This window comes from Siphateles boraxobius, unplaced genomic scaffold, assembly GCF_051911475.1.
Source record: "Siphateles boraxobius isolate OS27281-9 unplaced genomic scaffold, OSU_SipBor_1 11, whole genome shotgun sequence".
Classification (NCBI taxonomy): Eukaryota; Metazoa; Chordata; class Actinopteri; order Cypriniformes; family Leuciscidae; genus Siphateles; species Siphateles boraxobius.
In genome coordinates this window covers 180,469-195,254 of record NW_027508711.1, presented here as the reverse complement: position 1 = coordinate 195,254, position 14,786 = coordinate 180,469, and the positions used below count along the sequence as shown (strand labels likewise).

Here is a 14,786-nt window from a genome sequence, read left to right as displayed (position 1 = left end):
AAAAGCTGTTTATTTCACAAATACGGGACGATTCCGTATTTTAAGGGACGGGTGGCAACCCTACTTGCAATAGACCTCAGTCAGGGTAGCGCCATAGTTAATTTTTTGACAGGAATGAAAATATGGTTCAATACAGTGCGTACAATGGATTGTACTGTTGTTTAACAACATAATGTTAGCTCAGCTGACGAATCGTATGTCCGAACAAATTGTAACAATGTTCAAGTTCAGGGAAGGAGGAGGCAGGAACTTTTTAGGCGCTTTCACACTAGCACTTTTGGTGCGCACCTAGGTTCGAATGACATCAGAGTTCGGTTCGTTTGGATGATGTGAACGCTGTCTTCCGAACTCGGGTGCGCAGCCGCGAATCGTACTCGAGTCGGTATAAAAAGGGTGGTCTGGGGTACGGTTCATGTGAACTCCAGTACGGTTTGCTGCTGATATGAACGCAATCGAACCAAACCGCGGAAGTGAACCGCTATTGATGACGTATAATGTATAATGTGGTCGACAGGACAGTCGTCATTGCGTGTCTGTGTGTGTGTGTATACACTTACCTTGACGAAAAGCAGGATTGACCCACTGCAAGCAGAAAGATGATTATGCTTGCCGCAAAAATTGTCTTTGGCGGACAGCCAGCTGTCTTTGGAACGATTTTAATACTTTTGCGGCAGACAGACGCAAGTGTGTTTCTGTATCTTTTCTTTGAAAACAAAACCAAAGGTTAAAAAAAGTAGAACAAATGTGAAGTGAGCAATTCTATCCATTTTGACCCCTTTCATTCATAGCGGCACCGGTTACCAAGCAACACGATTAAGCTCCAGCTGCAGCTTGATGACGCAAGCGTACCGCGGTTCGGATACAAATAATATAATGTGAACACAGTCCATCAGGGGGAGGGGGGAGCAATCGAACTCGGGTTCGGAACAGGCAATCGAACCAAGTGTGAAAGCGCCCTTAATCACCATTATAAACAAAACCAACCAAAACAAGCATCAGCCCCTCATGGACGACTGCCGCATATAAACATAATAAAACTCAACATAACATCCCAGGTCCGGTCCTCTCTTGTCTTTCACTGTCGTCACTCCTAATTTTTTTCCTTCCGGAGATCCTCCGTGGGACTCGAGACCGGTGTGTTCGCAAAGGTGTCGCTGATTAACATTCGCTCCGACATTTCTCAGCCCCATCCTCATTCACGCCACAGAAAAATTTTGTTTCACATTTTAAATTTAGGTTTGCAGGTTGATGTCAAGTCGATCATAGATTATATAGTTTAGACAATATGAAATGAACTCCCATCATATGACTAAATAGGGAATTTTTTTTTTTAACTTATTTTCTTTTCTGAAGGTAAAATTATGTTGTAGCGTCCCTGTCCCAAAGGTTCACAGAGAAATGAGAACGAGATATGTAACTTCCATAAGGTTTTTGAAATTGTCAATTGTGTTACATCAGCTATAATGTTCTTTCTGCAGACTGCCAATATTTTCTTGCTTAAGCATGATTGTATTTGTGAAATTGTGTTATTGGGCACAAGAAACAGACTTGAATTTTTCTAGAAATGTTATTTACCGACCATTTGTCTTTGCTAGGACTGGACTGTTTATCCAATTAGGCTGTGAAAAATAACAGTGCTTTAAAAGCGTCAATAATTCACACCTAACTTTGTTGATGTGTTGACCACATGAGCTCTATACTTCATTGAATTTATTAAAGTTGTGCTGTGAGCTAGGGCTGAGTAATATATATTGTATATTCATGATATATTTGTGATTTTGCTTTGCTAAAACAGCAATATCATGAACATCACAGATTTTCATGAGACTAGACTTGCAATCCTTGTCTCATGATTTGTATTTTCGTACTAACCCTTTTCGTTTTGTATTGGCGTACTATTTCACAGAGACACACCATGAGCTCAGCCAAACCTCTGTCATCAATGCTGGACAAGAGGTCGAGCTACACGGACCTGAGCATACAAGGTGAGCTGACTTTAGTCCCACTGGAAATCTAACTCCTTGATCTTTCAGTCTTCCCTCACTCCGGTTTGATCTAGTTATTCAGAGGCCAACTCAGAGTTAAAGGTCATGTGTAATCGTGCTGTACCGTTTCCCTCAGGCTTAACATTTGCTGTTAATGACCAATGATTGTGTGCCAGACCTTGAGGAGGAAGCAGGATATTTATTTTAGAAGAGCACAAGCTTAGTCATGCCACATAAAGCCTGTTATTCTTTTTCATGATTGTATTTGTGATTTCATGTAATCCAATAGCAGACCACCTCCTCCGGACCTCACCTGTAACGCACCCCGGCTACGGCCTGCAGAGGATGGCAAACATAGACTCGAATAAATCCATATCAGGTACATTTGAACCTTGAGTACTCGTTCTGCAACAACTAGTCAAGTACTCGACTATACAGTTTCTCACTATCATTAAAGAGGTAGTTAGCCTAAAATTGATTTACTCACCCTCACGTCGTTTCAAACCCATAAGACTTTTGTTCATTTTTGGAACACAAATTAAGATATTTTTAAATAAAATCGGAGAGATTTCTGTCTCTCCATTGAATGTCTATTCACCCAAATTCAAAAACGTTCATAAAGAGATTGTAAAATAAACGTAATCCAAGTCTTCTGAAGAGACACGATCGCTTTATATGATGTACAAATTTAATTTGGGCTTTTTTCATATAAAATCAGATCCAAAGCACGCACATCTACAGCAAAGCAATATGTTGCTCAAATTGGGTGCTCAACAAGGAAAAAAAGTCGGCACACCAAAGTCAGCTTTTTTCACATATAAACATTGATCAGCGAACATAAACTGAAGCTCAACCGCACTTGCTTGACGCGTGAGAACAAACATCATTGGTACTTGCGGAACCTCTAACTTGCTGCATAATGCGAGAATGAACCTCATGAATAAAAACCTATGTAAATAAATCTGTTCATCATATAAAGCAATCGTGACACTTTAGAAGACTTGGATTAAACTGCTCCATTTATATGTGTTTGTTTTATGATTTTTTTTTTCAAGTGTCAAGGTTTAGGGTGAATAGACTTTTAAGTTAAAAAGATCTTCATTTGTGTTTCGAAGATGAACAAAAATCTTATGGATTTGGAACGACATGAAGGTGACTAATTAATGACAGAATTTTCATTTCCTATTAACATCACACAGAAGGTGTAATCATTTTCATAACGTCCTTGTCAGTTTCTGGCAGAAGCAGCGAAGAGTTAAAGAGAGATTTGTCGGTGACCGACACATCAACGCCATCGTCAATCATCGCTTTGGGCTCCTCTTCTCCCCAGCTCTCTTTGTCTTCAAACTCCTCCTCCCCGACCGCCTCCGTGACGCCCACCACACGAGGACGTTTACGGTAAGCAGCGAACCTTCCTTGTTTGTCTGTACGCCTCCATCTCTTTTTTGTTCATCTCTGCTCTGGCTCTTCTTTTGTTGACTTTTTAGAAGACTCTTACTCGCTGTCAGGTTTGCCAGATGTCTCTCTGGTTCACACTCTATCTCTGTCTCTGTCTGATCACTGCGGTGTTGACAGGCCAGTGTTTCGATAATGGATGTCACTCGTTTACCTGTCCTGAAACCTGACCGTGGGTCCACCGTGGCTTTTGAATAGGCCATTTGAGGAAGACAAATCATTCTGCACTTTCCTTTATTATCAGAGCATTTCCTTCTGGTCGAAGCATTTACTTCCTTGCTGGAAAAATCCAGCTAGAACCAACTTCTGATGGTAGCTGGTTTTGCTCAAGTGCTGGTTGGTTGAAACTGGACATTTATGCATGAAGGAAAAATATAAATATTTATTTAAGAATATAATATTTATTTATTTATTTTTTTCTTAAATTTATTTTTATTATTATGTATTTATTATAATTTATATTATTGTTATTTGTATATAGTGTCAAATCCAAATCAAGTGCTGGCTGGTTGAAACTGGACATTTGTGCATTTGGGAAAAATATGTATAAATAAATATGTATTTATTTATTTATTTTAGTTATTAATGACATTTTTATTTTTACTATTATATAGTGTCAAATCCAAATCAAGTGCTGGCTGCTTAAAACTGGACATTTATGCTTGAGGAACACACATATATATATATATACACACACACACACACACTTTTATTTTATATAATATTATTATTATTATTATTATTAATATCAAATCTGACCTAAGATCGAGTCATTAAAGGTTTTATAATTATTATACACTTCAGTGCAGTGAGTTGACATTTCTGTGTGCCTTTCTTTAATATTAATAAACCTTATAATTACTTCCTTTTATGAGTCAGATTATCTGTTTTTACAATACAGAATCATTGCTCAATTTATTAATAGTTACAGTGTCAGAAACATCTTAAGAAAGCTGGGGCATCTATCAGGTTAATGCAGCTTGGTAGAATTTCCACTCAAAAAAAATGAATGATCGTTTTTGCTATTAAAGTTGAGTCCAATACAATGGAACTGTGCTGTTAAAGTGATTGATGTCTCTCCAGAGAGGAAAGGAAGGACCCTCTGTCTGCGTTAGCCAGGGAATATGGAGGATCCAAGAGGAACGCTCTGCTCAGGTGGTGCCAAAAGAAGACTGAGGGTTATCAGGTACATGTTGTTTTTTTATCTACATTTATTTGAGTCACTTGTGATATTAATATTGTCATGCACAATATATATTGAGACTATGAGCTATGAGCTAATTTTAGCTGCTTTTTTATTACCGGTCTAATTAGGCAAATATTAGACGTATTATTATAAAATAAATATCAGTATTTATAAGATTGACCATCATATTAGTTACATTACATTTACATTTAGTCATTTAGCAGATGCGTTGGATAAAAGCGACTTACAACTGAGGACTAAAGTTAGGTCAAGTCATCATGAAGAGGCAAAAGCAACGCAAGAAGTGCTCAAAATACAAAGTTCAGGCATTGCTTAGAGTAGCATAAGCCAGACAAGAGAGGATTTAAGGGAAAAGGAAATATTTTTTTCCCTTTGTTTTTTTTTTCTTTGTTTTTTTTCTTCTATGTTATTAGGTTTTCTAGGTTATTGGTCACAACATGAAATTATATACTTACCCCTATTGATAATATATATTGGCCTGAGGTGAAAAAATTCATCTCTTGCACACACAAGTTACGACCACAAATTAAAGATCAGTGTATAAACACTACAACCAAAATGTTTGGGGTCAGTACGATTTTTTTTTTAATGAAATGAAATTAATGCTTTTATTCAGCAAGGATGCATAAATTGATGAAATGTAACAGTAAAGACTTACATTGTTACAAAAATAAATGTTTCAAATGGTATTCTTTCTTTATGAACTTTCTATACATAAAATAATTCTGGGGAAAAAAAGTATCACAGTTTCAACAAAAACTTTGATAATAATAAGAAATGTTTCTTGAGCCGCAAATCAGCATATTAGTATGATTTCTAAAGGATCATGTGACACTGAAGACTGGTGTAATGGGTACACAGGAATAAATTACATTTTATAATGTATTAAAATAGAAAACTTTTAAAAGTTGTAATAATATTTCACAATATTACTGTTTTTACTGTATTTTTGATCAAATAAGAACAACATTAGTGAGCATAAGAGACTTCTTTCAAAAACATAAAACAAATAGTTATGAGTTGTAATTTATATACATACAGTGGTGTCCAAAGATTTTTACTAGTGAAATAGTGAAAATGCTTCATAATGCAGTTTAATATATCATTTTTTTTTGTTCTTTGTTCAGTGTAGCTTAAAATTCTTAAATTCACTTGCCAATTTCACTGTTGTCAGCATTCAGGTATTCATGTTTGAGTGTGTTTGATTTTTAAACAGAACGTGACCATGCATAATTCACAAATTCATTTTCTATCACAATGACTCCTCTGCCTTCAAGCAGAAAAATGTTTACCATTCAGAGAGGGTTTTGGACCATGATGTTGCCATGGTTTCCCTCAAGCCAGGAAGTGTGCTACATTTCTCCTGCTTCATGTCACAAATATAAAATATCTCAGCCAATCAGAGCACAGAACCCTTGTGGGCACAGATTTGTGATTATGATGACCTTGTGATTTAAAGTAGATTTTTCTTTTGATTTAATCAATTCAGAAATTAGCAGTTTAGATTTTTGTCTTTTATCGCCTCAGTACAAGTGCAACTTTCCCCCTTTCAGTTTTGGTCGTTTCTTTTGTCTTTTTGACACCACACTCCCAAAACCCCACAGTCTCTGTCTCTTCCTTTCTCTCTACATCTTTGTCTGTCTCTCTGTAAGTGTGCGTGTGATTGATGGTAATGTCCACTAGTGGATAAAAGCCATTTTTCACTCCAACTCTAATGTGTTCATTACAAGCGGTCTGGCTTTACTTGGGAGTGCACTTTTCGCAGAGAGCGCAGCGAACAGGCCTCTGTTTCTCTGTTTTCAATGTGATTAGCCTAATGCTCTCTCCCCTGGGCCTTTCTGCTTTTGCACACAAGACCTCTTTTCATTAGCTGCTCACTTTGAACACTGGAACACAAACGAGAGAGGACACGGGAAGGATGTCTCGATGTCTTCGTAACCCTGTCTCTTCACACGGTTCTGTTGTGCTGACATTCATTTGGCTGCAAACAACATGGCTGGAGTTGTACACCGAATTGTAAGTGAGGATTGTGGACATAACTGGCTACAATGGTATTTAAAGGGATAGTTCACCCAAAAAAGAAAATTCATTTACTCAAGTTGTTCCATATCTATATGAAGTTATTTCTTCTGCTGAATACAAAAGAAGATATTTTGAATAATGTTGGTAACCAAACAGTTTCTGGTCCCCATCGACTTCCATAATATTTTTTTTCTATGCTATTGAAGTCAGCGGGAACCAGCAACTTTTTGATTACCAACATTCTTCAAAATGTCTTCCTTTATGTTCTTCCTTCCTTCCTTCCTTCCTTCCTTTACTTCATACAAGTTTAGAACAACTTGAGGGTGAGGAAATAATGACTGAATTTAATTTTTTGGGTGAACTGTCCCTTTAAGAAATTTACAGTAAAAGTGAAAACAAAATTGACCTTTTTTACTTCGAGTCAGTTCCTCAAGTTTTAAAGGGGTTTCAGGAGAGTATGTAAAGGTATAGTTCATCACTTATATTTGACAACCATTAAGTGTCTGTACAGTAAATTGGATGGCCACTTTGACTTATAATATATGGTTGTATTATGTAACACCTAACAAACATCTTTAGTAACACTTTACAATAAGGTTAAATTTGTTACCATTATTAAATGCAGTAGGTATCAATGAACAAAGATTTAAGAAATATCTTTTTTTTTTTTTTTTTTTAAATCTCATGCTAACCAAAGCTGCATTTCATTTGATAAAAATACAGTAAAACGGTAATATTATAAAATATTATTACCTTTATTATAATATTTTAAAAAGTAATTTTTTCCTGTGATGGCAAAGCTGAATTTTCAGCATCATTACTCCAGTCTTCAGTGTCACATGATCCTTCAGAAATCATTCTAATATGCTGATTTGCTGCGCAAGAAATATTATTATCAGTGTTGAAAACAGTTGTGCTGCTTAATTTTTTATGACCCATGATAGTTTTTTTCAGGATTCTTTAAAGAATAGAAATTTCAAAAGAACAGAATTTATTTGAAAAAGAAACATTTTGTAACATTATAGACTGGATACTATACTATAACATCTTGACTGTCACTTTTGATTAATTTAATGTATCCTTGCTGAATAAATATTTTGAATTGTAGTGTACAATTTTAACATTTAACAAATTTAATAAATTAACCTTCATTTATTATAACCCAACATGAATTAACCTCAAACAACAGTTTTTCCGTTGTTCATTGTTATCATTGTCATGATACCTAATGCCACCAACTTATGGTAAAGTGTTACTATTTCTTCCTTTTTTTTTAAATGTTTTTTATTGATATTTTGTTATTTAAATACAATGACATTCACACATCTTTAAGTGTGGTGTAAGTTTCCAAATCCTTTTTGGGGTCACTGTATAATAACTAAAGCCAGTGTCTTTAAGTGGGTGGTACGTGTGCTAGCACAGATCTCTGGATAAAAAGCAGTGCATCATTATCAGTGTGAGACCACTTTGGTGCTCCACAGACCTTGGTCTTTTCCTGCCTGTCGATCCTGCTGTGACCCACTCTGATGAGCTCATCACTTCCATCCACTCCACTTTCTATTGGTTTCCAGAAAGTCCAGCGAGGGCTCTGCCAATTTACGCCATCCCTTAGCACGTTTACACTGGCCTGCCACATCTGATAAAGGCTGTTACTCTTTCTTTAAAAATCGTGGGTTCTTTTAGCTAGAGGACGTGGGTGATAGTGTAATCGGAAAGGGGGCTTTTGTTTCTTTTGGAAACCGTTGAATACACATCAGAAGAACTGCAACGGGGGAAAAAATATCAGTAAATTGCCACCATACAGCCTACGTATTTCATTCTGGATTCCAGATACAACAAACAAGACAATGGATTAAAACAACAGAAAACATACAAAGAAAGCAGTAGTTAATGATACTTGCTTGTCTTGTTTTATTGTACCTCTGTACCTTATTATTGCACCTGCATTACCATTCAAATATTTGGGCTTTTTTTAAGAAGTCTCTTATGCTCACCAAGGTTGCATTTATTTGATCCTAAATGCAGTAAAATAGCGATATTGAGTTTAGAAATATTATTACAATTTAAAATAACACTTTTCTATTGGATTATTTTGAAATGTAATTTAGTGCTGTGATACAAAGCGGATTTTTTTGCATCATTACTCCAGTCTTCAGCGTCACATGATCCTTCAGAAAATCATTCTAATATCCTGATTTGCTGCTCAAGAAACATTTCATATTATTACCCATTTTGAAAATAGATGTGCTGCTTAATATTTTTGTTGACACTGTAATTCCCTTTTTTCAGGATTCTTTGATGAATATGAAACATACAAAAGGAACAGCATAATAGAAAGAAATATAATTTTTGTATCAATTTAAGTCCTTAATGTCACTTTTGATCAATTTAAAGTTTCCTTTCTATATAAAAGTGTTTTCTTTTGAACGGTAGTGTATAATGCTTGAATGCAACACGTGAGAGTTGTAGATCTGAGCATTAGTTGTGCAAACGCTGATGCACTAATGAACGCAAACCCTCTTTCCCGGCCACAACAAAACCATAAATGGCTCGCAATCAGTCGAATGGCTTCTTCCGTGTATGGATTGAAGCATGTGTGAAGTATGTTGATGTAGATAAGCAGGGCTGAACAAATACTTCAGCACGAGGCGAGACTGTCAGTCTGTGAATGTGTCATGAATGTGAATAAGAAGGTGAACGGTGGTCTCTGAACAGCAGGAAAGATACTTTTTGTGGCAGTTTGCGAAAAAATGGTTGTTTGCGCAACAGTGTACCAAGAATACATTTCACTCGTCAAGGAAATTGAGAGCTTATTGTAAACAAATGCATTATTTTTTTTAAAATTATAATGTATGTAATATGTAATGAAGCAAGCCTACACAGAATGTGGCATATGTTTTCACAATTTCAGTGCTGACTGTTAGGAGAAAAAAAAGAGCAAAATTTAGCAAATTTTTAAATTCGCCATTAACCGCAAGTTGCGGTGGTCTTTACTTCTTTATTGTGATGTATATCCAAGCTTTTCGAACAAGATAAAATGTAGGGCGGGACTGTCTATCGGGAATTGATTGGATGGTTTTGGATGTAATGTGAGTGACAGGTTGTAAACATGTCGTCAGCAAAGAGAAGAGATGAGGGGATATTACTTATGATTAAAGATAACGAGGGCACATTCATTTAAAAATGCACAGATAAATAATTTATAATAAATAATGCAATAGAATTGTCCATTTTGATTTCAAGGTGATTTGAAACTGTGAAATGTGTTCATTCTCAGTAAAATGGTCTTAGCTGTGACTGAAAGCACTATTAAAATAGGCAAAATATTTACTAAACAAACAATGTAATACTTAAGTGTAAAGTAACGAATGTAGCAAGATATGGGTTTTTGGTCAACATACACTTTAAGTTTAATGTACACATCACCTCCAAATAATGTAACTGTATGAATAGCAGTGTTTGCCAATGTTTCTGTAAATTATTTCTGACCAGATTTACAGTTGTGGCTCTTAACTACAACCATAATGTCACAGAGACACCGAAAGATTCACTGCTTCACCCTCTGGATCACGCACCCAATCCCCTCAGTTCATCTACTGAAATTGTAATTATTGATCTTTTTCTCCCCCTCCACACAAACACAGAATATTGACATCACCAACTTCAGCAGCAGCTGGAATGATGGGCTCGCTTTTTGTGCCATTCTTCACACCTACTTACCGGCACATATTCCTTACCACGAGCTCAATAGCCAGGACAAGGTCTGTACGTGCACACGCGTACGACACAAATAGGGTGAATTCAGGTCAATTGGAATGTCTTAATGTGGCCCAATTGACCTGAATTCACTCTATATGTTGTGTTCTTTAATATAATTTAGCATAAAAATTGTTTAAAAAGATATTCATTTAATTCATGTATTGACATCACTTCTTCCTGGTCGTCTTTTGCAGAGGCGAAATTTCACTTTAGCCTTCCAGGCAGCAGAAAGCGTGGGAATTAAATCAACACTGGTGAGTTTAATATGAACGTCACAGCTAATTCAGATAAGCATCATATTACAATGCCTCAACCTAATGTTTACACTGCCACTAAGTATTTCAATTTCAGAATCGTGATTTTTTTTTTTTTTATTATATCACAAAAATATTAAGCAGCACAACATTGATAAAAATAATAAATGTTTCTTGAGCAGAAAATCTGAATATTATAATGATTTCTGAAGGGTCATATCATGTGACACCGAAGACTGGAGTAATGATGCTGAAAATTCAGCTTTGCCATCAAGGGAATAAATTGCATTTTAAGCTGTATTAACATAGAAAACAGTTATTTTAAGATGTAATAATATTTCACAATATTACTCTTTTTATTGTGTCTTTGATCAAATAAATGCAGCGTTTATGAAATGTATTTTTAAATGGATCTTTATTATCAGAGGAGGCATGTTTTCTCCATGTCTCCAGGTGCTTTTTTATCTTTCCTAATGAAATTCAGTTGTAAACAAATTAAATGTTCTCAGTATGATACAACATCAAATCTCTTTATTCAGATCTGTTAATTCAATTTTCTTTTGTTTAGAATTTCCCTCAACAGTAGAAGATGTTTTCAAACTTCCCTGCCGTAACATTTTATATTGAGATTTTTTTTTAAGACTTCATAAGACGCAATGATCCTCCTGATTTATGATCTTTTGTATGTTTACCGATAATTTAGTCAGTCCTCACAGGAATGTTATCAAAATGCATGTTGTGTTTTCAGTCCTTCTTAAAAATTATTTTCAAAGAGAAATATTCCTTCCACCCTGTTATGCCATTTCATTAGCATTAATTTTATATACATATTCTACCCAGCTGTTTGAAATCAACCTTTTTTGTTTTATCCTGTTAGTTTTTTTTATAGTTTTGAACCTGTCATGCGGTCAAAAATTAAAGAGACAGTTCGCCCAAAAATGTAAATTCTGTCATCATTTACTCACCCTAAAGTTGTTCCAAACCTGTATGAAGTTCTTTCTTCTGCTGAACACAAAAGAAGATTTTTTGAAGAATGTCGGTAACCAAACAGTGGATAGTAGCCATTGTCTTCCATAGTATTTATTTCGATACTACGGAAGTCAATGGGGTCCAGCAACTGTTTGGCTACCCATATACTTAAAAAATCTTCTTTTGTGTTCAGCAGAAGAAAGAAACTCATACAGGCTTGGAACAACTTGAGGGTGAGTAGATGATAATAGAATTTACATTTTTGGGTGAACTATCCCTTTAAGCTTTTATGATGTAAATAGATGATTAGTAATATGACTTTGTTTACTAGTATAAATGGTGAAAACTGTGACTGCTAGCTGTGCTGTTTGCTCAACAAGCTGTGGCAAGATAATTGTGTAACATATCACACAACACCACATAGTTTGACACAAACATCTTTTTTTTCTGACCAATTGCTCTTGCCTTCCCGTATCTGACTCATTATCTCTGTCTGACAGGACCTTGGTGAAATGGTGCGCACAGAAAGACCTGACTGGCAGAGTGTCATGACCTACGTGACGGCCATCTATAAGTATTTTGAGACCTGAGAATCTTCTTTAACTGGACTGTATTGGCAGCTAAGCTTACCTCGCTTCGCCTTCCTTATTGTGGAATGCTACTCCCAATATGCTAGAAATTTCCCAGATGCCTTAGCTGCGCTTGGAGGAAGCTTGATCAACTCGCCCACTCAACTTACAGTTCTCTTCCAATGTGTTTTCCCAGAATCCTCTATTGCTGCAGAAACAGGCCAGATCCTATTAAGCTTTTCTGAACAGCAATGCTTTGGAAGAGAAGTGGGAAGTTGGCACAATCATGAGCCAACAACTTCCTGTAAGAACAATGTAACACGATTTTAAGTGTATTGTGCCAATCAATCAACAAAAATATGTATCTCAGAATAGAGATGCGTTTGAAAAATGCCTTTTTTCCTAGTTTTGTCATGAGGATGCCCTCTTTATGCCAGTATTGGTCTTAGATTATCAGTATTTATTACAAAGAGTGACGCCACAACAGGCTTCGTCCACAAAAATTGTTTTTTGTGTTTTCCTTAGCCTGAATAAGCTCAAACCTGACTTATTTAGTCTTTTTTCCCTTATAAGTAAAACAGGGATCCTTAACATTCAACCTATTTTTGTTGCTATTATAATATTGTACTCTTTTCATACACTAAATGAAAGCTAATATGTAATTTCAAATTAAGCTGTTAGGCCAGAAGTGTATTTTTCCCTCAATGTTCATTCCAATTGATCACTGAAAATGCTGCAAGAAGTTTTTTTTTATTTATTTTTTTTTTTTTTTTATATCAGCACAAATGAAATGCATGGCTGCTTGTTTTCTATTTTACTGGATATTTTTCAGCATTTCGGTCCTTTTTGTCTACGCACTACTAATTCTTATTTGACACATGAAGCCAGCTGGGTTCTGGAAGCTTGCTGATTCAGATTGAGTTTGTCTTATGGGTGTTAAAGCACAAATAAAAAGAGGCTGAATGTGTATTCACTGAAATGAAATGTGAAATAAGACGACTACAACCCATCCACACCGTCAGCTCATGGTTTACTCATGCATTATATACTGTATGTCTATCAAAGATAAGCCTCTGCACACAAAGCCTTACTTGGAAAAGGACAAGCCAAGAGCACATTTCTTGTTTTAGGTTAACTCTTTAATGCACTGCTCTTTTATTATGTTTGTTTCGGGGCTAATTTGCCCATTTGAGACCTTTTGGACGGGATCAAGTGGGTTGCAGAAAGGTTTATGCTGCTAATGATGACAGCAGTTCAAAATGAATTTTATGTCAAGGGCAAGTCATGTTTGTTGCAAAACTAACTTATTCTATTTACGCTACAGAGAGCCCTGTCTTGTTTTAAATGATAGATTTTGTTTATATGTGGAAAAGTCGTTGATACTGACATTGCATTTCCAAGAAAAGGTCAGTAGTAACAAGGAGTATTTTTGTTTGGATCTTGTGAGATGTAAGCTCTGTTTTGCTACCTAATCGCATGGAGTTTGATATGAACACATTGATTTGAACAAAATCGCATCATATCTTGCTGTGCTTTCCTTTAAAACTTGCCATAATTCATATTTGTGTAAATCATGGATTGTATTCCTTGTTGACACTACAAATACCTTGTTTCACCATTAAGATTTCTAGAGCACTGTATGACATGGTTGATTTTGAAAACATAAGGTTTCCTGTTAGCAAGGTTATGTGAGAACAATATCTGTGAGCACAAATACAGTTTGATATTTTCAAATGTGTTCCTTGTGTGTTGATTATTTGTGTGAATGGGCTTGTGGATGGAGTTTGACAATAAAGTCTCATTGACTCAAATATTTGTTAAAATCAGTTATTGTAATTAAAATGAATTAAAAATATACTTTATTTGAAATACGAAATTAAATTAAATATAAATGTCAGGTGAAAACCCTGAATGAATGAATGAATGAGGCATTTTATATAGCGCTTTCATATGTACTACTGTACACCCAAAGCGCTTTACAACCATGTCGGGATCTCTCCTCAACCACCACCAGTGTGCAGCATCCACTTGGATGATGCGACAGCAGCCAAAGTACAACGGCGCCAGTGCGCTCACCACACACCAGCTATAGGTAGAGAGCAGGGAGAGTGACAGAGCCAATTCAATGTCAGGGGATTATTAGGAGGCGATGATTGGTAAGGGCCAATTGAGGGAATTTGGCCAGGACACCCGAAAAAATTTAACAAAAATTAGAAATGTTGTGTTGGGAACTTGCTGAAATAAAGTAATAAAAAAAATGTAATAACTTAACAATAAGCCGATTTGGAATATTATAATAGTATAATAATACTAAAATAACACTGGTTGTAACTCCCCTCAAGCAATTTTCTTACCAAACGCCTCTCGTTTATTTAAACATTATTGATATATTGATCTCATCTTGGTCTTTGAGGGTCTTTGGTCATTCTGTCACCAGTTAACAATTATTTTTACGGTACATAAATTCAGTACATTACCAGCTTGAGTAGGTTTAACCTTTAGATGTAAAATGTTAAATCAAAGACACCTTTAGACATGAGTTAGAGTTTTACAACACGCTTGACTG

The 14,786-nt window shown here is 35.7% G+C and overlaps 1 protein-coding gene across 9 annotated transcripts in view; it reads left to right on the top strand.

The window, feature by feature from the left end:
• Window positions 1-13,954, top strand: part of specc1lb (sperm antigen with calponin homology and coiled-coil domains 1-like b) — a 34,179-nt gene extending 20,225 nt beyond the window's left edge. For 3 of the 9 annotated variants that reach the window (XM_077248604.1, XM_077248609.1, XM_077248602.1), the window contains 7 exons: window positions 1,907-1,985; window positions 2,275-2,364; window positions 3,218-3,383; window positions 4,524-4,626; window positions 10,314-10,430; window positions 10,623-10,682; window positions 12,152-13,954. In XM_077248604.1, coding sequence (XP_077104719.1) covers window positions 1,907-1,985; window positions 2,275-2,364; window positions 3,218-3,383; window positions 4,524-4,626; window positions 10,314-10,430; window positions 10,623-10,682; window positions 12,152-12,241 — 705 coding nt within the window. In that variant the 3' untranslated portion in view covers window positions 12,242-13,954. Of the gene's footprint in view, window positions 1-1,906; window positions 1,986-2,274; window positions 2,365-3,217; window positions 3,384-3,472; window positions 3,642-4,523; window positions 4,627-10,313; window positions 10,431-10,622; window positions 10,683-12,151 lie in introns of those variants that run through there. The other 6 variants (XM_077248605.1, XM_077248603.1, XM_077248610.1 and 3 more) reach the window with 3 other exon arrangements.
• The last annotated feature ends 832 nt before the right edge of the window (window positions 13,955-14,786 follow it).